This window comes from Cibotium barometz, chromosome 18 (assembly GCF_041138505.1).
Source record: "Cibotium barometz isolate CiBa-2024 chromosome 18, ASM4113850v1, whole genome shotgun sequence".
Lineage (NCBI taxonomy): Eukaryota > Viridiplantae > Streptophyta > Polypodiopsida > Cyatheales > Cibotiaceae > Cibotium > Cibotium barometz.
The window spans coordinates 2,802,731-2,826,297 of NC_141063.1; the positions used below are offsets into that span (position 1 = coordinate 2,802,731).

Consider the following 23,567-nt stretch of genomic DNA (forward strand, 5'->3'; position numbering starts at 1 on the left):
GTGTCTATTTGCTCACAAATTGGTGGTGAAACAAAATATGCTTCCCATTAATGACCCAAATGCTAAATGAGATGGTTTGACACTAAAAAAAGGTTAATCAAAACCTGAGGAATTCAATTTTGACATTCAATTAGAATAATTTTGCTAATTACCCTCTTAATTATAGTAATTAATGTTGAAAAATAGTGATTAACATCAACAGACTTTGGAGGGCAAAATCGAGCAAAGGAAAATTCTTTTTGATGGGGCTTTCTTGATATCCTTAGAGCCCTTGATGAGTAGAAAGGGTCCAAGTTGGAATCTTTAGCTCAAATCGTTAAAAAATGCTGAAAATTACAAGTAATTAGGCGATTGGTTTTTGAGCTGCTGCATCACGCACATTAGATGAAATGGCACCAAATTTGGTATGTAGCCTCCTTAGATGATAGGTAACAATGTCTTAAAGAGGCTTGAGCTAATGTGAAGCAAGGAGCTTTAATGATCTAAAAGATCAGTTTGGTAGGCGGTGTCAAATTCTGCCCGTAGAGGTCGATTTTGGCAAAACTGTCAGGTGTGCGTGGTTGCCCTGATGAGTAGAGGGTGTGGTTAAGAGGGCTTGACCAATGGTTAACGAGAATAAGGATAATCAAGCCTCACAAATCTTATCCACAAAGAGAGAGATGAAGATAAGGTTGGGGTTAGTGGGATTAATGATCGATTAGTGACCAAAAACTACTAATGAGCTAAGAGAGCGTAATAAACTTGAATGGAGAAGTTCATGATGAGGAGAGGGGGGCTCTAATACAATGTTGAAATCATGAGTATCTCTAGAATGGCTATGGTATACGGTGATTAAGAAACTCTAATCCTATGGTGGATGTAGCCTAATTAGCAACATGATGATAAACAACTAAACTAATTAGTAGCCATTATGCAACATGATGATAAACAACTAAACTAATTAGCATAGACTCAAGCACAATTAGGTTATAACATTAAGACTTGTACTCATGGGGAGCCTTGAGAGCTTGCTTGCATTCATTGTTTGGAAATGACCCTTTTTATATGAGGAGGGTACACCTTTTACAAAACCCACTCCACCCTATTCTTCTCACCCTACATGTCACGACACCTCCTTGGGGCTTGCAAATTTCCCATGCCATGTTTTCCTTTCAAGATTTTTAAAGAAGAACATGCCTTGAGAACATTCCTTTTGCATGAGTTTAGATATGGGTTCATTACCTTTAGAACATTCCTTCTGCATGAGTTCACATATGGGTTCACCACCTTTAGAACATTCCAACTGCACGAGTTCACTTGAACGTGACATCCATGTCTACGTTCCCTACTTTGACCATGAATGGGACCTGAAACATCTTCAGGTTTGCTCAAGAAGGAAAAGTTGAACATGTGGCAGATCCTTTTGTGCTTCGGAGGATAGAGGCTGATGACACTATACGTGCCTCTCCTCCTTTTTGCATGGACCTTATTGCTCGGAGGATAGAGGCTGACACTGTATGTGCCTCTCCACAACAACGCCTCATAATATGAAAAAGATTTTTCCCCACCTTAGACCTTTGTGAAATGCCAGCACATAACCTTTAAAAATTAGGTATTTCCAAATTATATTGTGTGGGAAAAACCAGCGGGGCGGGCCGTCTATTTTACACAAAATATACCTTCACTTTTATGGTCTCACATATCCGCAAAACCCTAAGCAGCCAAGCTTCCATCCAAGCTTCTATTTTACACAAAATATACCTTCACTTTTATGGTCTCACATATCCGCAAAACCCTAAGCAGCCAAGCTTCCATCCAAGCACAGCGATATGTTTCTGGGTGCGCTTCCCCGCAGGCCCGAGAAGGCTGAGGCCTACAAGCAGCTGCGGCGGCACCTCACAATGCTCGGGGTATGGATCGCCATCATCCGAGCCGCCCCTTACGCCATGCATCTCCTCACGCACTCTAAAGACGCCGACGAGCTCAAGCTTGACTTCTGAAGCGCTATCGCCATGGAGCTTGATGCGGGTTAGGTTTTTATTGGCTTTTGTCTATGTAGTATGGTAGCTTCTTCAATACAAAACACCAGCCGTTCACAAAGTTTTTTGTTTTAGGAAGCTTTTCTCAAGGGCTTTGAAATTATGCTCTCAGATCTCCATGCTGTGCGGTTTGTTGTGTCTTGAAACTCTGCAACTTTGTTTTGTTCAGGGTTTTTTTTTTTTGTATTGTGTGTCTCGAAACCTTTCAAATGGCGCTCGTGTTTCTTTTTCTTATGCTTATGTATGTCTTATGTTGAGTTAAGCCATAGTACTCGCCATCACTGCATTTATGGGGTTAGGTCTATTTATGGAGCCGTCGTGTTCGGTGTTGATTATGGTGCACGATCCTACTTTCAGCCATGATGCTGTTAGGGATTTATATTCTCTTTGTTTGGCATTCTGGCTCCTGTATGGTAAATTGTCGGTTTTCTTACACTGGTTTAGTAAAGTTTTCTGATTTTTCTTAACATGGTATAGCAAAAAGTCCATGTCTGTTTGATGTTTCCTGCCTGGAATATACGATACTTTTTTGATTTGGTGCGATGCGAATCTCCCATATGGTTTTGTTTTACTGATACGGAGTTTTATGATTGGTTTATTGTTTAATTTTCCTTTGATGTGGTTTTTTGAGCGGTGTATTGATTGGAGGAATTGTACATAGTCCAGCAACAGAGGGATACGCCAAGAGGTGGTCACCCTTTGCTTTGCATGTACCTGACGTTATATGCAGGCCTATGAGCATATCCACTCAAGGGTCCTGTCCAGAGTGTTCTGAAGGTGTGCAAGTTGTAACTTAGTAAGAGTCCTAAAGTCTGTCACTAAGGTGCCTGATAAAGTGCAAGTTGTCACTTAATAGGAGCCGTAAAGTGTGGCACTAAGGTGCATATGATTCCAGCAAGTGCATAACGTTTTGAAGCATCTAGTAGGAATGGTTAGGCCTAAGTTTTGTTTTGTGAAGCTTTTGAAGAGGTCATGAGTGAGGATTTTTTTGCATGAGGAGCATACTGGCTTGCCCAAGCACCTAACACTGACGGGCGGTGGCTCAATCTAGGTTATAGTGAATACTTCTGTATTTGTGAAAGTGCAAGTGCTCATCATTCAGATGTCTAATTTACCAGCTGGGCTCCCATGGTTGAGCTTGCCTGATTGTGATCTAGGGCAGAGTGAGTACCTGTGTATTCTTATTGCATTGTAGTGGGTCTTAATGGTGTTGTTGGAGTCGTCATGTATGACCTTAACTTTATAGACAGGTGGAATACAATCATAGGTTTTAAATGTGTTTTTGGAGTTCGATGCATGGCCTTAACCCTATAGACTGGTGCAAAGCCTTAACCTTAATACTGGTGCAAATCGAAAATTGAATGCCGGGTGTTTTGTATGAGTGTGGAGGTAAGAAGAGTTATTTTTAAGTAGGGAAGAGGAGGTAATGAGTTCATCCAAATCAGTGAGGGAAAAGGAGAAGAATCTTTAGGAAAGGGTGAAATGATTTTGTGCTTGTCTGGCATGTTGCAAAGTGAGGTCGCTTCTGTGGTGGAAGTTATTTGTGCAGATTGAAAAGGGATAGCTTCCTCTCATGCCAAATAAGCCCTCAGTTTCCAGCTATCAAGTTTACCTTCCGATCAGAGATAATTTTGTCTTCATATTCTTTGTGGAACAATTTTATTGTGGGCTCAGTTCAGCAGTTGGAAGTACTTTGAAAGCCTCAAAATTCATGACCAAGCCATGAACAAAAAGATTTTGTTTGAAACACAATGGAAAGGCAAGATGGAATTGCAAACTCGCATGAATTGAAGATATTGGCACGTGTCTCTTAAAGAAAGCCCCTATGAACTTCCTTGAAGGAAACAGGTGAGTCCAATCCTAAAAAGAATGCAAGTACGTTTCACTTCAATAAGTAATGAAGTACAAAGCGAACCTAATGTTTTGCCATAATACAGTTCTCAGATCAAATGCTTAGCGATGTGTAGTCTACTTAAAAATCATGCTTCTTGAAGCATCATTTGCTTCTTGTTTTCTAATAACATGTGAAGTACTGTCGAGTCTTTAAGCAGCCCTCAGTCTATTTTCCTGTTAATAATTGTGTTTTTTGTGATATTGTGTACATGCCAAAGATATATTGTTATAATGTTCTAGCTCCTATCTTCTAGCATTACGGAAAGGGTCTAAATCATGTAAGCTTCTTTTTTACTCGTACAAGTAAACTAAACTTAAGAAGTTATGTTAGACCAAGGGTAGGTAGCATTTAACATCTAATAGTCGCTCCCATACAATTAACTAAAGATAAAAAGGAGCCATTAAGGAAGATATATATTATGTACACATGGACCATAGAAAAAGCCATAAGTAGATGAGTGGCCACATTTTGAACAAACCTTGACGCACATGCCTACTACGATTGAATATCATCTTTATGAGGTTGAGGTTTACACATGGACCGTAGAAAAAGGCATAAGTAGATGAGTGGCTACATTTTGAACAAACCTTGACGCACATGCCAATTACAATTGAATATCATCTTTATGAGGTTGAGGGTTTATCAAAATCTTTTTAGGGTAATTTTCTTTGGTTTTATCAATTTTACGTGTACCTTTTTTTTTTGTATATAACAATTCTTCTAAGGCATGATGGGGTTAAGAATCTGGGAGGGTGGCCAAAGTAATAGCAAATGCAATGTTTCTTAGAGAACATCTTGACTCTTCGTATTCCCATGGTGGACAGACAGATGAGGTCATGTGAAATTGGGCAAGGTCATAAATACTCAGGATGCTTTACAAGAGCTTTGGCATGAAAATTAGGAAACAAATGGGACCTATTGTATCATACGAGGTAACCCTAAATCTTTCCTTTTGTTCGTGGGAAGAAGAAAATTTGTGGACATTGGCTAGAATGGCTATTGCACTTCTAGTACCAAGGTGTCAACCACTCCGTTGGTTATCATGGTTTCGCTTGCTCGACCTATTGTATGGTGCTTTACCATCTTACTCACACAAAATGGGCATTTAACTTTTGTAAGATGGTGCTAGAAAATGTAAAACACCCTTATCGTGAGCTTAATAGGGAAAGTCTATGGACTTAGTGTACATGCTTGCTTAAGACTAGGAATAGAGGTTGGACCATGAGCTTAATGTCAAATAGGAAAAGTCTATGGACTTGGTGTATATACTTGCTTAAGATTAGGAATAGAGGTTGGACCATTTTAAATTTTAGTCGGAAACTAGTTGTTTGTATATAAGCCATTTTTGACAATAAGCAATACACGATCATTTTCTTGCAATAGTTTACTTGTGAGCTTTTATTATTAGCTCTTCTTGCTTGCTTGTATGCTTTGAATTCATGCTTGTTAGATGGATGTTTACTTGAATAGGTGTGATTGTAGGTTTCCCTCTTCCATTAGCTTCTTTCTCTGCTTGTTGTGAGAGAGAACCATCGCAAAGGACTATCCCTTCTTACCTCCATCTAGGCCTTGAGAGCTCTCTTCACTCGTTCGGCATATGAGCATTTTGGTGTGACAAACAGAGTGAAGACGAGCCAGTGCATCCACATTGGGAAGCTGCAGATTACAGCTTTAAGGTAAACCCCAATGACGCATGCTTCGGTAAGGCTAAGGTAAGCTCTTAACTTGAATATATTTACCACCATTGTTGAGGACTAGCTTAAGACTTAGCTTTATTTTTTTGTCCATTCCAAACTATTGGGATTACAACCAATATTGCATGGTGTTGATTAAGAGATCACACTTTGAAACGCATACGGTTTTGGAGCATTGGATGTGTGTTTGTTGTTTTTTATTTTGATTTGGAGTTTATTTTGCAATAGAGCATTCTATGTTTATCAATTAGTAGGGTAAAATCTTGAATTTTTGGTGATTTGTGTGAAATTGGAACTTAAGAGGTTTAGATTTCATTGTTTTGATCCATGAATTAGCTTAGCAATTGTGATTAGATGTGGAATCCACTTCAAAAACGTGAGCATTGAGCTCCATGAGGATGAATTAAAGTATAATTATCAAATTTTGTTTATGCATTTCATATTTTTTAATTTATTTGTGTATTGTGGAATTGGTAGATAGAAGCTTGCTAAACCATCAAAAAATAATTTTAATTTTTTAAAATTAATTATATTAAAAACTTTAACTAAAATTAGGATCCTTAATCTCATCCCATCAAGTCTAAAAAATCACAAAAACCATTAAAAATCAAGTTAAACTAGCACTCGATAGGGGACATGAGTGCACAATCCTGTGCAAAAAGACGTGAATCTGGACATGTAAGCTTTTAGACATAAGCCTAGATACGTGAACATGAGTTTGGAGATATGAGCCGTGAGTTTGGACATGTGAGTTGTGAGTTTGGACCTACCGAAGTGAGCTTGGAGACCTGAGCTTGGAAGTGGGCATACCGAATATAGTACGAATCCATTATTGTAGCTATAAAGACTCGTACATACAGACATATCTATTTATGTCCTTGGAAGTTTTCTTGTCATACAATCGATAATACCTATAAGTTTTAAGAAAAGTTCTTGTCCTTCGTAATTATTAAAAAATTAAGTATACTTAATATCTAAAATAATTGCACCCGTGTCATAGGTCCAATTCTTAGATTTTTATAGTGGGTGATTTGGCTTATAAGCTTGACCTACCTCCTTCTACAAGGATTCATAATGTGTTTCATGTATCCAACCTTAAGAGGTTTGTGGACTCTCTTTCTCAAGAGATTGAAGAGTTACCACCGATGGATGAAGAAGGAGAGATTATCTATGAGCCGGAGAGGATTGTGGACAAGAGGACAAGGGTTTTGAGGAACCGGAACATTGATGAATTCCTTGTGAAATGGAAGCGCTTGCCCATAGATGAGGCTACTTGGCAATCAATGGAGTATGTTCAACAACATGGTTTACTTGATGGAAGTATTCCTTGATCAAGTGGCATGATTATTATGTGACGAATGGGCATATCATGAGGTTTTATATGTGCTGTAATTTCTGGACAGCTTTGGTTGGATCTATTGTTGGGGTTACCAATCTACTCCAACACACTTGGAAGATCATTTGGCTCGATGACAAATATGTGGGACCCTTTTGGGTGCGGCTACGCATCATTTGCAGCTCATTTTTATGGAGGTTTCATGAAGAATTTTAAGGGAAGCTTCATCGACAACATGGCTGCCATAATAGTCCTACATGCTATTTTTGGAGAAGGAGTTTGTCGGCTTCACTACATTTGGTTTCCCTATTCCAAATGTATTCGAGGCGCATTTTTGAAGACCTCTTTACTTCCCATGGGTTTACATTGAGATTGCGATTCAATTGTAAATATCTTGTATGATTTTGAGGACAAAATCTTTGGGAAGGGATGGTTTGAACCATAGTGCTTGATTTCCACATGTACATAGGGGCCCATGGGCAAAAGGAGAAAGTGGCTATAAATAGGGCTTGGGGGACATTGGTAGGATCTTTTGACACTTTTACTAATTTTGGTCATCTTGTACCTTTGGGCTCCATCTATGGAGATTTGGCCTTCCATGGTCAAGCTCATGGCTAGCTTGAAAGCCATCCTCTTGGTGAGAGGTTAAACACACTTAGGCTATTTGTGCATCTTCTCTTGCTACATGCACTTATAGATTCTCTCTCTCTTGTATATTCATGTGATGAGCCATTTGATCTCACTAATCTCATGATTAATGGATGCTAGATTCTTGCTTTGATGTGTTTGATTCAATATTTTGCTCTAGATCCATTTCACTCTGGGCAGATAAGCCATACATCACCATAAAAGGGCTTATCTTAGTAAAGCAAAATTCTTAGTACTATTGTAAGCAAACTTAAATACTCTTCCCAATTAGACTATCTTATAAAGACATATGCACTCTACATATTCTCCATGGTTTGATTCACATGCTTTGTCTACCCCATTAGACTCAAGATGATCATATGATCTTATTTTGTGAGTTTATCCCATCAGACTCAAGATGATCAGATGAGCTCATGCTCAGTTTTGTGTCCGATTTCTTAAACACTTCATGCCAAAAATATCCAGTGATCTGTGACATGCTTTGTATTTCTCTATTTTTTACCAAACCCATTTAGCATGTAATGAGATGTCTCATGTATGATACACTTTTCTCGTGCAAATGTACACGACATGCCCAAGCATTGTGGGACTCATAATAATAAACATTCGAAATACTCACGCATATTGGGCATATGTGTGGGGGAGAGATTCAACCCATTGACTGTGTTCTTACTTAGTTATAATTGCTCTTAATCTTGCATGCACGGCTTGTGTTATTGCCATCAAAATCTTTCTCTCTCCATGTGCAATTCATCAAGGCACATTACTTAATCTATATTTAATTAATTATCTTTATGGGTTATGTGCTGCTTAATCAAATTAGCTTATGCATTTGGGAATTAGTCTTTGGGAAAGATTCACGGGCTTGTCTCATTGTTCTTAAAGCTTGGCGTAAAAGGCTTGATTAAGAGCTTTGAGAGCTTCTTTGTGGCTATAATCACCATCAATTTGGAACGCCCAAATCTCATTGTGTTGGCAGAGCAACGAGCAAGAAAGTCTAAGCACAAGAGCAACGCATAGATTTTTCATCAGAATAAGAAAAGCAATCGACTTTGGACAAAAGCTCTCTATAGACAAAAAAAGAAAGAAAAAAAAGAGAGAGAAAAAAAGCTTTGCCACCTTCTGCTTATTAAAACAAAGCTTCATTCTCTCTCTTATAGACAGTCGCACACGCCTCTTGCTTGGGCTTTTGCTAGCAACCTTGCTCCTCATCTGCTACACCATATAGTTATCTGACCGTACACGGATGAACTCGACTCGTCCAAAATATCAGAATGTATACCCATCTTGAAGGGTTTCATCTGCAATCCAGCGTTTCTATAATGGTCAGTTGGGATTTGATCCAGAAACCTAAGGGCTCTCCTCCATAGTCACAAGAGGATTTTCCCACCATCTCTCCTCCGAGGCTCGTTTTGGGGTTGTTTCTCACCAAAGAAGGCTTGTCAAGGCTCAAGTGTGACACCCAAGCTTCAAGAACATTAAAGCTATTTCTTGAGGTACAAAATCAAGTCTATGGATATGTTTCCTGAAAGATTTCAGTTCTGTAGTGCATCGGCGATTTGATTTATGGCCTACCTTAAAATTGGAGAAAAGGTCTTTCTCTTTTTCTCCGTTATTGTGCATAAATCTTGTACATAATTTTCTCATATTGTACATAAAATAAGTATTCCTCATAATTACTTAATGATGGCACAAAACCCTCAACTATCTAACTTGCAAGAGAGTATAGAATCTTTGCAAATAACACTCGCTAGTGAGCAACTCAAGAGGGAGGCATTGGAGGAAAAATTACACCAAGTCATGGGAAAAAGAGGATGATTTCACTCGAGCAAAAGCGAGGATGGGGATGAAAGTGAAGATAACAACACTAAGAAGCTCATAAAAACTGTTGAAGCGGTGCTTAAAGTAAATAAAACGAAATGGGAATCTAAAACTGGTACCAAAGCTTTTACATTTCAAAAGTATGATGGAAAAAGGGATACACCCATCGTTGTTGCCTTGCTAATTTGGTCCATAGTATCTATGTGCCAACTTCGAATTGGAAGACCCTTTGAGAATATTGTGACGTTTCTTAGGAAGCTTGAGCAACACATAATCACCTTTCTTGAACTCCATTTTGTGTCTATGCTCATCCTCATTTGCCTTCATGACTTCTTGTGCCTTCTTCATATTATCCTTGCATAATTGAAGAAGCTGTCTCATCCTTTCCAACTCTTCCTTGGCTAAAGGATTAACCATTTTATCCTCATGGAAGGCAATAGTAGATGGCACATGCACTTGATACCCATAAAGAGCCTCGAAAGGTGACATCCCAATACTCAAATGCTTGCTTGAATTATGACAAAATTCAGCAAGGTAAAGCCATTCATCCCATGATGCTTGCATGTCATGTGACAATAGTGCCTAAAGTACACTTCGAGCCATTTGTTTATGCACTCCGTTTGCCCATCCGTTTGAGGGTGATAGGTTGTAGGAGTGATTTGAGTCCCCAAATTCTCATACAATGTCCTCCAAAAAGTGCCCATGAACTTGGTATCTCTATCACAAACTATGTTGAGTGGCAAACCATGTATCTTGAATACATGCTCCATAAATTGCTTGGCAATGTGAGAGGCCCCATAAGTAGTCTTGGAAGCAATAAAATGAGTTGATTTGGTGAGTCTATCCACCACCACAAATACTTGATCCCATCCATGCTTCGTCTTTGGCAAGCCCGTGATGAAGTCCATGGAAATGTGAGTCCATTTTCCATCCGGAATAGGCAAAGGATGAAGTAAACCACTTGGCAATTGGTGACTATCCTTATTCCTTTGGCATGACACACATTCCAAAACAAACTTCTTGACATCCCTCCACATGCCTTTCCAATAGAAGCTTTTGTCACTTTGTCAAATGTCTTGAGAACACCAAGATGATCCAAAAGCAGTGAAGAATGCATCTCATGAAGCACCTTGGGAATGTAGGATGAGGTTGGAACCAAATACACCTTATCCTTATGCCATAGTAGACCATTCCGAAGCTTATAATGAGGAAATTCTTCACCATCTCCTTGCTGTAATTTTCTGTAAATATGGGCAGCACTCTCATTGACAAGATACTCCTCTTGTATCCCTTAAAATGCATGCATGATCCCTTCCATCGAGGTCGAAAGGAAACTCATACTCTTCTTTGACAAAAGAATGACCCTCCAAGTCTTCTTCATGTGTCTCCTCGCTGCAATCTTCAAACTCTTCCACATCATGAGGACTTGGAATCGTAATCGGCATCCATAATGATCATAGTAGCCACCACTTTCTTTGATTTACAAATGTGCCCGGGTGACCACTTCTCTTTGCATTTAAAACATAGGCCTTTGCTCCTCAATTCCTCAATGTTAGGATCATCCATCCGTTGAATCTTCATGAATGGTTGAGGAGGCTTCTTGACAAACCCATTGCTCTTCTTAGCATCATTATGAACTCCACTTGTGGACTGTCCACTTCCAAAAGATGTATGGAATTCGGAAGTGTAAATGGATGTAGAAGAAGGTAGACTTTTTCCCACATTTGAAGAAGTGTGAAATGGCTTATGAAAAGGTACATTGGGCTGAGCCCTCTTATACTTTGGCTCATATAGCTCCGCCAACCTCATAGCCTCTTTGATAGTGCTTGGTCTTTGTGCTGAGACATCCGCTTTGATGTATGAATTTAGACCATGCACAAACTTCTTCAATCGCATGCCTTCATTGAGTCCATCCACAAACATAGAGAGCTTCATGAACCTCTTGATGTACTCCCTAACCGACATGCCCTTTTGTGTGAGTTCATACCATTCTTCATGGTATCGGTCAAGAACCAAAGGTGACACAAATGTCATATTCATTTCATGCTTGAGTTCTTCCCAAGTATGTGGCATAACTCCTTCCTTGAGCATATGTCTCCACCATTGATGTGCATAGTCTTCCAAATGCAAGGATGCAAAATGCACTTTGTCCCTTTCACTCCTCGGATAGAGTTGAAAGTATGTATCCAACTTATTCATCCATTCTTCCAACTCATGTGGGGCTGAATGATCACCCTTGAACTTAGAGAGTGAAATCTTGTCCTTTACATCCTTTGACACGGTTGACGATGCATTCTCATGATGGTGCGAGGGCTTGTGCTTTTGCATTTGCACAAAAGATCCAAGGAATTGTGTAAAACCCTTGTACTCCCTCTTGAGGAAATTTCGCATTTCCATCCACCTATCATGAGCTTCTCTTTGTCTCTCAATGAATGACATATGTTCCCAATCAAGCTCAACCACATCATCCATATCATACACCTCCTCTTCAAGCATGGAGAACTGATTTGCTTTGGGTTTCAAAGATACTCTCCTCGGATCCCCAAAATTTGACTCCTCATGTCTGAATGTAGGTGCATGTTGCTTTCCATCCAATTGAGAAGAACCCGCTTGGAATGTAGTAGGCTTCATCTCCCGCATAGAAGGCTGCCTAGCATCCGCCATGAATCCAAAAGTGACATTCTTGGTGGAATGCTCATGTGTTACCTTGGGAGAAACCTCTTGTACCATGGGTAGCTTGCCTTCCCTACGGCCTTCAAAAGCTATCCCAAATTGCTTGCATTCATGTAAAGCACCATGACCATTATCATAGGAAGGTTGGCTCATTGGCCGAGCGACCCTCTCAAGCCTACCATTGACTTCCACCCTTGTAGCCATCGTATCCATCTTAGCATTCATTTCCATGAGCATTTGCATGATCGAATCGATGGGGATGGTATGCGAAGATTGTGGGGTGTGCTTATGGGCACTTCCGACATTCAACTCCTCATTCCCTTCTCTTGAAGTATGCCCAAAAGTATCCCCTTCTCTTGAAGTGTGCCCAAGAGTATCCTCCGGAGCATCCAAAATTCCTTGGTCGCCCTTTTGGCTTCGGCCCCATGGAAACCTTCGGTTTCAAAAATTTGGCTCTAAATTGAGGTAGGGATGTCCGATTGAAGTGATCTAAAGCTTGTTGGAGAGGTAATGAAGTGTACTAGACCAATGTGCAAAGACCGGTAAGAGATGAGGTGTGCTACTATTCTTTGTTTTAGGGTTTACATGGTTATAGGCTGAAACGGTATTTCGGGTATAACTTGAGCTAGAGATATCCAAATGCAAAAATTTTTAGCTTGAATCGAAGCCTTCGATGAGTACTACAAGCCTATGTAATTGGATCTAGAAGATCTTCAAACCCCTGTGAATTAGGGTTTATTGTTTCTGCAAAAATCCTAAATTCTACCCTAAAGAGATATCGAAATGCGGAGGTTAAGGGCTCGTTGGGTAGCTCTAAGGAAGCACTAAGAGCTCATATGGTCCCTTTTAATTCAGTCCAAAAGGGTTGGGATTGAATTAGGGTTTTTGTGATCTGCAGATTCTTGCCAAAGTGACCCTTTTTGTACCCAATTGATCTTTGTTTGCTCCCAAACCAATGTCAATACCTTTCGCAACTCATTGGCATCCCAAGGTCTGCAAATTATGCTCCACAAGCTTCAATTGTCCATGTATGACCAGAATTTTGAGAAAAATTTGACATAGTCTCCTTTGTTTTAGGAGCTAAATCTCAAATTTTCTTAAGTAACAATGCAAAAATCCATAATCCTCTTATCAATTCCCATCCATTACATAGCATGTGCCTCAACTTGCATCACCAAAAGGCATACAAATTCCTTGCAATTCCAAGCATTCACCATACGTTTCCCATGGCATAATGCAAGATCAAATCCCATGAGATGTCCATATTAAGGCGCCATTGCCATGTACATAAACCAAGAGGATGATTGTACGAAGAAGATCATCGGTGTAGCACGTTGAAGCTTGCCGATCTCCCGGCCAAGCTCTTCTCACCCCTGTACCTAGTCCGAACCAAGGCACGGGTTGAGGCCAAGTCTTCACCTCCACACCTAATCCTCCACCGTACCGCTTTACCACGGCACTCACGGCACAGTGGATTCAAGCCATGCTCCCCCTTGGGCCTCTCCGCCAACACCCGGGGTACCCTCACCAACATATCTAGTTTCTGGAAATTGAAGTGAGTGCAAACAATTGTGAGGTGCATATAGCTTGAATCTGAAAATGAGACGGATCACTTACAAGGATGTGGCATGACTCATGTCCATTACAATATACTCATAAACCATTATACATGAACTCATGCTTATCCACATAGCTCCAAATGTCCGCCATTCATCCAAAGATCCAACATCAATCAATAAGCACAAGTGAGGTAATACCATATACCAATGATATCAATATCCAATTGGTATCACTCCCAAAAGCATTGCTTATGAGTAATTAGCATCAAATGGCATTCAAGGGCATCAACTTGCATTTGAATGTAGCATTACCAATTGATTCTAATCACACATCAAGCTCTTCCCATGCTCAATAGCATCATACTAATGCATAAAAGCATCATGTCCATAGCAAAAGCCTTCTCATTATTACCCAACATCCACTCCATGCATGTGGCTCAATCAATGCATCTAAGCATATGCATTCCTTCATCCATTTATGCATGGATTCATCAAAGAATCTTGCAGTTGTCTCACAAATGGCCACATGACATCCAAATGGGTGTGATTAAAGAAAGATGTGAGCAATAAAAGCATGTAATCACTTTTCAACAATGGATCATGAGTTATGTAGGAATGTTAAAATTTTGTAAATTAGGGTTTCCTTCCATGAATAACCCCAATTTGTCCATAGCATGACGATTAATCACCAATGCTTGAGAAAATGGCCATAGCAACTCACCAATGGTATTCCAAAAGCTTCAATGGTTGGATTGTTGCTTGATAGAGTCTCCAATGGGTCCAAATCTTGAAGATTTTTGCAATTTCTGAGGGCTGCTCAAACCTCCTCTTCTCCCTCTCCAATAGCAATGAAGAACTCCCCAAAATCCACAAGAAAGATGCCAAACATCTTGGCTAACAACCACACTTCATAAACCTTGGCTTAGGCTTGATGTTTGTGACCATCTACATGTGATTTTTGGCCGTGAGGCTGCGTGGGAAAACGGCGCATCCACGCCTACCCTCATGGTAAAAAAAAGCAATAGCAACTCCAAAATTAGCCCTCATTAGCAATAGAATACATTTGCAGCCATTTAGAGTGAGTGGAGATGGACAATGGTGAGCTATGTGAGAGAGATTGGGGTTTGGAGCAAAGGGAAGGAAAAGGGAAATAAATTTTCAGAAAAGTGCATGTAAATTGGGACTCTATGTGTTCCTCTCCTCAAGATCAACAAAAGCCCTAGAGCAAATGGGAGCAAAACGGGGGAAAGATGAGAAGTAACGACTATGGAAAGCTTGGAAAAGAAGCACAAAAAGATAAACATGATTAACAAAGAGATTAACAGCGATTAATTCAAAATTTCCTCAATTTTTGTACTCCGCTCCAAATATTTGGTCCAGGGTATCCAAATTAGGTCCAATTGAGCTAAATCTCCATGAAATCACATGAAATCACATGAAATGATGCCTCCCCTCCACTAATCTCCAAAGATTAAGTAAAAATTAAGCAAGATTAAGCCAAAACTCCAAGAAATCAAGAGAAAATTAAAAAAATTATCAAGAAAATGACTAATCTCATGCCCAAAACCTTGATAATGGATCAAAATCAAGGCTCTGATACCAAATGAAAATGGATCTAGAGTAAAATATGGAATCAAACACATCAAAGCAAGAATCTAGCATCCATTAATCATGAGATTAGTGATCAAATGGCTCATCACATGAATATACGAGAGAGAGAATCTCATCACATGAATATACGAGAGAGAGAATCTATAAGTGTATGTAGCAAGAGAAGATGCACAAATAGCCTAAGTGTGTTTAACCTCTCACCAAGAGGATGGCTTTCAAGCTAGCCATGAACTTGACCATGGAAGGCCAAATCTCCATAGATGGAGCCCAAAGGTACAAGATGACCAAAATTAGTAAAAGCGTCAAAAGATCCTACCAATGTCCCCCAAGCCCTATTTATAGCCACTTTCTCCTTTTGCCCATGGGCCCCTATGTACATGTGGAAATCAAGCTCTATGGTTCATGACATAGAGCCCCGTGGTTGGCTTAGAGAAAGTAATAAGATGAGCCCTTTTATGGTGATGTATGTCTTATCACCCTAGAGCTCCGTGGTGGGTGATTGGCTTAGAGAAAGTCTGAGTTGGTGTTATGGTTGACTTCTTGAAACAGTAAGCAAGAGATGCTACCGTTTCCAAGAGAGAGCATAAAGAGCATGACAAAGCACACATTTATGCTAATTAAAAAAAAGCGATTAGCTAGAGTCATGGAAGAAGGCCAATGGGTTTACTTGAGAATCCCTAAAAACTCTCATGTGGTGATGTAGACTGGAAAATTCTATAAGTTGTCTTGTAAAAGATATTATGGACCTTATGTGATCTTGAAAAATATTAATGAGGTTGCTTCTCCCAGATGGAGTACCTGTGCATCCCGTCTTTCATGTTGGTACAGATTGAAAGAGGTGATGGGTGCAGGAGATAACTTGATTTACCACCAGGAGCTTAGAGACTTGAGGATCTATCTGTCTATGCTCTCCATGAGCCAATGACTATTGTGGAGGAACATAGGGAAACATGTCAGTTTCTAAGTGGTTGAGTAGATGGAGGGATTGTATTGATGAAGATAACACTTGGAAAAATGTTGCTTCACTCAGACGCCAATATCCAAATTTTGTCTCCTAGTCTTCCTTGGGGAGAATGTTATGTCCCGTGCTTAGACATCACAGAACTAGGATTAGAGACTGATTGGAGACAATCCTTATGGCTGTGCAAACTAGTTATTAGGCTATATAGTTGGGATTGTGGCTCATTTGTATGTGAGTTTGTGTATGTAAATACCTTGGGAGAGGGGCCTTTACAACCTTAATACCAATGTTGCAAAGATAGGTGGACTTTAATATCTATGACATGTTTTACCAACCGTCACTTTGTGGCATCTTTATCTCTATATTATCTCTCTATATATTATCTTAAGGAAGAGTTTCACAAAACTGCCACACATGGCAAGAATTTGGAGGTTTGGGAAGGGGGAGGAAGAGGTTTGGTAGAATTTGAATTTGGAGTCTCAAAAGACGTGCGAAGCACGGGTTGCCCACTAGTGTTAGGAAAGCAAAAGATCATAGAAGCATCCAGCTATCATGATATTTTTATCGAACGTATTTTTGTTGCAAGTGTCACTTTGCGGATTCTTTTATGCAAGCTGAAAATCAAACTTAAAACTCTCTCTCTCCTAATAGCAATATGCATTCATCTCTCTCTCTCTCTCTCTCTCTCTCTCTTTATTAGAGTCTACATGCATCTCTCTCTCTCTCTCTCTCAAATCGTGGGAGGCTGAGAAACTGAGGAAGAACACGAGAGGCACATATAGAATTGAGGGAATTTGGCCCTTAGATGTCGTGGCTGTGAATAAGAATTAATGGTCCATCAAGAAGACTATGGAGTACGTCCACCACGTAAGAATTAATGGTGCCTTTCCGCCCATCAAGAAGCGGACATGACCTGACGGCGGCCGCCCATCAGCCAAACTGACTGGCTCCTTCGGGCGGACGCGGCCGGCCCGGTGTGTGTGCAGCACCCTGAGGCAATGGGGGTTGAAGGACGCGCCACCGCCTTAACGCCGGCTCACCACCCCTTCAATCTACCCGCCCTGCTCTTTACCCCTTCATCCACGCACCTTCTCTCTTGTCAGCCATGGCGTCCGATGACGCTGAGCCGCAGGATGAACAGCAGCAGGAGCAGTTGGCCAAGAAGCCCCCAGGCACATGGACCCCCATGGAGACCTTGAACCTCATCGACGCCTACCAGCAGAAGTGGTACGCCCTCAAGCGCGGTCAGCTCCGCACGAGCCACTGGGAGGAGGTCGCGGAGTCGCTCGCCGCCCGCTGCGCAGGCCACCCTGACGCCACCGAGAAGTCCTCTGTGCAGTGCCGCCACAAGGTGGAGAAGCTCCGGCGGAAGTACAGAGCAGAGCGCCAACTCTTCCTCCGCAAGGGTCCCAGATCTTCTCGCTGGCCCTTCTTCGAGCGGATGGACCTCATGGAGAGGGGCCCTGCCGCCGCTGCAGAAGCGGCCGGGGGCATCAAGGCCGTCCTGCCATTTGCAGATCTGGAGTTACAGAAGGCCGAGTCCGCCATGAGCTTGGACGAAGATGGAGAGGACTCGGACCAGCCCCCTCCGAAGGTCTTCTCCAACCGCAAGCGACGTCGTCATCATCATAATCATCATCAGGACGCACTCCTGGACGACAACGATGGCTCTTACTCCTCCCTCAACAGGAAGCACGGCCTCTGTGAGGCCCCTAGTGCCTTCAACAAGAGGGATGACCACAGAAACCCCGAAAAGCCTGGCAGCACGGGCCTTCGCAGGCAGGCTGAGGCTGCCCCGTTTGCGGAACTGGTGTCGGTTATCCGCTCCCTGGGACAGGGTTTCCTTCGGATGGAACAGATGAAGATCCAGATGCACAGAGAGACCGAGCGGTTCCGAGCCGACATGGACCTGAGGCGCACGGAGATGGTTCTGGACTCACAGAAACAGATAGCGGACTTGTTCAGCAAGGCTCTAATTAGCAGCAAGAAGAGCAAGAAAGCTCAATCACCCGAGGATTAATCAACTAGGACGTAGGTCTTCCTTTAACGCATTTGTACACATTTTGTCTTTTGCAGCTGTTCTTCTTCCTGTAATTCTTTCAGTTATGTTTGTGAACTGATCGTGTGCATCCATCCACTTCATTTCGTGATAGATCAGATATGGCCATAAAAGGGCATAAGCCGAGAGGAAAAAAAACTGGCTATCGTAATGTGAGAAGTGCTAGCTATTTATTGCTTATTATGGATGTTTTGCCTCCAACAGCCACTTTTTGCTTTTGACAATCATCTTGCATTTCAAGACGACTCTTGCTCTCGTAGTAGCAAGAAGTTTTCCCAGTGGAGAGCTATTGCCTGCCAACTTTTCGATGGTAACGTTAATGTAGACCGCTTGTCAAGCCACAATCGCTTAAATTTACAAACTTGTTTATTATGCTATTGCTGTCAATTTAGGCTAGAAATTGTGAGTTGATTATTTATGGACTCCATTATTGATGTAAACCGTAGATTAGAAGTGACTTTTGGTCAACGATGCTGGTGTGTTCGATGGATGCTTCTTTTATTCTTTTAGTTATGTGGCAGGCGCCCAAGGATTGTCAAGGTTAGCATACATGCTCGCAGTGTTGTTACGTGTTAAAGCAGGAGCTAGGAGAATGGTTGGAAGTCATTGGAGAGCCCTATTTTCACAGGCGGATTGAAGTTCACAAGCTGCAAGGAATCCTACAGAACGACACACCTTGCTGTAGGAGAATGGTTGGAAGTCTTTGGAGAGCCCTATTTTCACAGGCAGATTGAAGTTCACAAGCTGCAAGGAATGCTACAGAATGACACACCTTGCTGCTGCAACAAATTGTTAGAGAGAGGCTTGAGGCAACCTGTCCTGTCGTGTTGGTCTTGCTTTCTGATTCAAGAGCTGTAATTTCCTTCACGTGTTTGTTTCTAGCAAGTGTATCAATGCTTAACTGGATTCTCTCCATGGAAGTTGAGGTTCTGGCAGATCCTACTGAAATTCAGATATTGATTACAACTTTCAGGTGCAATTAAATCCGAGTGCATGATTATTGCGTACATAAATAAAACTGGATTGCATTGTAGTGAGTTGCATGAAACAGAATCTGATCCTCTCCCTTTACTTCCTTAGTGATAATTGATGATATGAAGAGTCCACCAAAGAGAACCAACCTCACTGAAAACATAAAATATTGCATCTTACATGCTGACAGCATCTTGATTGTTTCCCGCCAGTATGTATGTCTAAGGAATGATGAAGAATGACTTGTCTTATGCTGCATATTATAGTTAATGTGCAGGTTTTGCACTTCCATTCTTGTAGGAGCTGAACCTGACTATACGTTCTCCACCTAGATTCACAGCTACTTTGTTACATCAAAGTGGTTGGACTGGTGGAACTTGTTTTTAAGCAAGGGTGTGGAAATGACACTGTAGGTGTGCATGAAATCCTCTCGTCCGTGCAGCTACATGCAGAACATAAAGCTAAAAGCTCTAGAGTTAACAAGGTTTTTAGTCACATATACTGCATCGGGAGTTGGGTGTTTTGTTTGGGGGTTGTGGGGGCAGCATGCAAGCTGGCAGATAAGAGGTTGGCAGTAAAGGCATGTAATTGGTTGCCCTTGAAGGCCAACCCTTGCAGGGAACTGCTAGCTATATTGTGGCAGACCTGTGCGGGTGAAAACGGTCTATCGATTACAGTACTCAACACTTTGAAGGTTAGTTAAGATTGTCAAGTGCATTTGATTGGGATTATAAGCAGCCTTTACAAGTGCATTATAAGCAGCCTCCACATCTGATGTTATAGTGAAGTTTAGCCAAAATCTTTACTCGAAAAGTAGATCTCCTTTATGCATCTGTTCTCTTGGTGCTTGAGCCAAGTCATTGTGGTTTGTCCTCCAGACTCTTGCTCAATATATTCTCAATATTTGTTGATCCTTTTAGAAGCATAAAGATCTGGTTTTGCTGTGATGTTTTCCTGTTTTTGGCCCATTTGCCTTCTTTGGCTTGTCTGAGCATACGAAAATGCAGAGTAGTATTCTCTGAGTTGGGCAGCATCCAAAGCTCCCTGGCCACCACAAGAACAAATATGAGGCTTACATTGATGATGCTGTCTTATCCAATGATTAGCAATTGACAGTGTTTATTTTTTCTATGTACAATCCAAATAGAGTTGGAGGGAGTGGACGGACTTGTTTGACCGCAATTGTGCCAACCCATATCATTTTTGATGGAAAATTAGGCTCCCACAGGTATTGATAAAGCTCCACTCTTGGCACTGAATCAAAAGCCTTAAGAAAGTCCATAGCGTGGCAGTAGACTCAATGTCTGTGTGCTCTTATCTCCCTTGATGAGAGGAAAGATATGATTAGGGTCGAATATTTCCCCCTATCCTCTCTCTCTCTCTCTCTCTCTCTCTCTCTCTCTCTCTCCTTAGCCTCAAACAATGCCCCATGAACTTTGGCCAAACTATGACCAATCATGATAATACACTAGCTACCAGGATCCAGAGGGGACTGGTACAGTGGTGTTGGTGGTCCACGAGGGAGGGAAACCCTTACACAAAGCCCTATCAAAGATGCTGGCTAAGTAAGGTAGAGGCCAAAGGCTCCATCCATGGGCAAAGTTCTCTGTCTGGGGATTTTGATGGTCTTTTCATTTATGTAGATTCAATAGGGCTTTTGAAGCGTTGGTTGTGGTGGAGTGGGATGTGTGATATATAAAGTGAGACCTAATTAGAGATATCATGTGCATGGGTCTCCCATATGTTGGGGTCTATGATGGGTGGTGTTAAGTGATCTCTTTTCTTCAAGATTGCGCCAATCATTTGAGCTCTTTGCATTACGAAAGAGTAGGTATAGATTCAACTCGTGCTTAGTGAGGAATACTCCTTTCTTTCAACGGGTAATATGCTGAAATGATTTCTACATTTCTCATGCAAAGATCCTTAACCTTTTGTCTTTTCCTATAGGTTGGAGACGTGTGGCTTTCCACTCCAGTGGAACAAATGGTGTATGAAAAAGCTGACTCATAAATAGTGGAAGTAAGAAGCTATGAGAGATGAGGTGTTGAAAGATCAAGTCTTGTCGCATGTTGGTATAAGTGCACACGAGATCATATTATGCTGTAGTGGATGCTGGTGGTGGAGATATATGGGGGAATAGGGAGGGGGTGTGGGAAAAGGTCATGATATGGTAAAAGATATGCGATGGGCGCCAACGGGTTAATACTACTACTTGAACCATTGAAGGTCAATGAGACATCATGCATATTTGCCCGGCTTCAAAAGAGTTCTACGTTGAGCATTGTTGCCATCCTAGTTACTCTGTGGAAGTCCTACGTTTACCTTCTATGTTTTTCTCCGCCCATTTTCATCGCTATGACGTGGATTTGAGCATTTTGTGTTTTTATCGTAAATTAAGTGAAACTTTGTCAAGTAGAATTTGATTTTTAAACTTGTTTTTAATTGCTTTTAGAGTCTTTTGTAAAGTTTCTTTTAAATTTATCTTGAGTGTTTTCGTAATGTTTAGTTTCTCACTTTTTTTTTGGGGTGAAACTTGATTTTGTGTTCAGGTCTTTTGTAACTCGTAACATCTTATTTCTTTACATTAGGTGTTGACTGATTTTGGGGTTAACAATAGGTGCTACTATAATTCTACATCAAATAGCAAAGACGGAGATACCAAAAGCATGCATGATCACTCTATGAAGAAATGGTGTTTAAATTTACAACTTGGATGGGTATCTGAAAATGGTATGACAGAATATTTATGGTGATTCTCACTCCAAGATGTGTGGCAACAAGGTAGATGAGTTCCCTATGAATGTATTTCACGCATGAATTATGAGATAAACATTGTATAAGTAATAGGTCACTTATGAACCTTGGGGACACCTAATTGAGCATAGTTTAAGTGTGTCTGAACACTTATGGCTTTATAATATACTCTCTCATTGTGCAATAGAGTCTTGCTCTCTTGTTAATCCTCTTGTTAATTGTCTTCTCTAATATATGCTAGTGAGTGTGTCTAAGTGCTTTGAAGTAAAAGAAGGAATAAGGACCCGTATTCTAATGTGAGGGTGTGACAATACTTGTAGGAGAGAAAGTGACAGAAATTGCTACCCAAGGAGGTGTAGAGCTCTCAAAGTAGCGTGCTCGAGTTCAGCCATTGGAAAGATTCTCAATGATAGTTATTTCTTACAAAGGTAAGCTCTTGTAAAGGTGTTTTTAGGAGTGATTAGAATGGGCCAAAACATTTTTGGCGTTACTACCGAGGAGCAATCCTTTGGCTTTTTATGTCGTTCTTCAAATCTACATATAACTCATCGCCCAATAGTGCATTTTCACAAAAAAGAAGTGGTTTTAATAGAGATTTGTGTAAGTTTTGGTGATTTTTTGCTCTCTTTTTGTGCATAAAAAATATTTGGTAGCTTAATTTTTTGCTTTATTTGTTATTTTGATTGCGTGTAGAGTAGTTTTTAGTGTTCATATAGCATGCACATAGTATATGATGTTAGGTTTAGATTGCATCATTTCTATCAAAATATAAATATTAGTTTATTTTTTTGCTCTATTTAATATAGAGTTATTTTGCTTAGCTTTGGCTCCTTAGATAAATTTTGTGTTGTATGTTAGTGATTTAGTGTTAACATATATCTTAGGTAGCTTAATCTACGATTTATAAAAAAACTCTTGATTTTCATTAATTTTTCTTAATGGATTGACTTTGGGATGATTAATAATTATCAAGAATAATTTTTATTTAAGAAAAAAATATTTTTCATGAGTCTTATTTAAGTATTTTAAGTGTGTTTGGGTGCATCAGAACATCCAATTACTCCATCAATTTGGAGATTCTTGCTTTCTTTTTTCATTGCACACAAGAGTAAATAGCAATAAATTAAATTATAATTAATCTTAGATTAGTAAATTGATTACATGGTTTAGGAATCACATAAGTAGTCTAATGATATGTTTGGTTGTGTTAAATTAATTCATAATTAATGATTAATTTGAGCCCAAGAGTTAGCCACAAAGAAAAAAAATAGTAAGGAAGTTAATCCTTGATTAATTCTTCATGACTTATAATTTTTTAGAACTTATCAGAGTTAATTAAAGCAGACTAGTTGGTTTGAATCTTCTCTCTTTTGGAATGGCATGTGTAAGAGACCTTCAATGCATGTGTAATGAATAAAGAGGGAATGCGCCATAAGCTTTAAAGAGGGTGTAAGTGGGGTGTTGACGTTTCTCACTCATACCTTTTTGAAATCCATCCTTTAAAAAAAGCACCTAGTCAAAATGAAAACCATTGATGCCTAGGTGAGCTGTGTTTGCCAGGTGGTCC

General features: G+C 40.5%; 2 protein-coding genes and 1 long non-coding RNA gene across 8 annotated transcripts; all 3 read left to right on the forward strand.

The window, feature by feature from the left end:
• Window positions 1–1,673: 1,673 nt before the first annotated feature.
• TOM6 (translocase of the outer mitochondrial membrane 6) lies at window positions 1,674–2,250 on the forward strand. The gene has a single exon (XM_086811982.1). The coding sequence runs from the start codon at window positions 1,809–1,811 to the stop codon at window positions 1,977–1,979; it is 171 nt and encodes a 56-aa protein (XP_086668108.1). The 5' UTR covers window positions 1,674–1,808; the 3' UTR covers window positions 1,980–2,250.
• A 14,700-nt stretch (window positions 2,251–16,950) lies between these two features.
• On the forward strand, window positions 16,951–19,242 carry LOC147628827 (uncharacterized). Of its 6 annotated transcripts, none has more exons than XR_015267823.1 (3): window positions 16,951–18,250; window positions 18,479–18,584; window positions 18,796–19,242. XR_015267823.1 is itself a non-coding variant. In XM_086811985.1 (2 exons), the coding sequence occupies exon 1, from the start codon at window positions 17,321–17,323 to the stop codon at window positions 18,233–18,235; it is 915 nt and encodes a 304-aa protein (XP_086668111.1). In that variant the 5' UTR covers window positions 16,951–17,320; the 3' UTR covers window positions 18,236–18,250; window positions 18,479–19,242. The 6 variants fall into 6 exon arrangements, 4 of the variants coding, with proteins under 4 accessions (XP_086668111.1, XP_086668112.1, XP_086668110.1 ...); XR_015267822.1 differs by having other exon boundaries at window positions 16,951–18,246; XM_086811985.1 differs by having other exon boundaries at window positions 18,479–19,242.
• LOC147628828 (uncharacterized) lies at window positions 19,136–22,547 on the forward strand. Its single transcript, XR_015267824.1, has 3 exons — window positions 19,136–19,247; window positions 21,864–21,976; window positions 22,321–22,547. It is a non-coding gene; the product is annotated as an uncharacterized LOC147628828 (long non-coding RNA).
• Window positions 22,548–23,567: the final 1,020 nt, after the last annotated feature.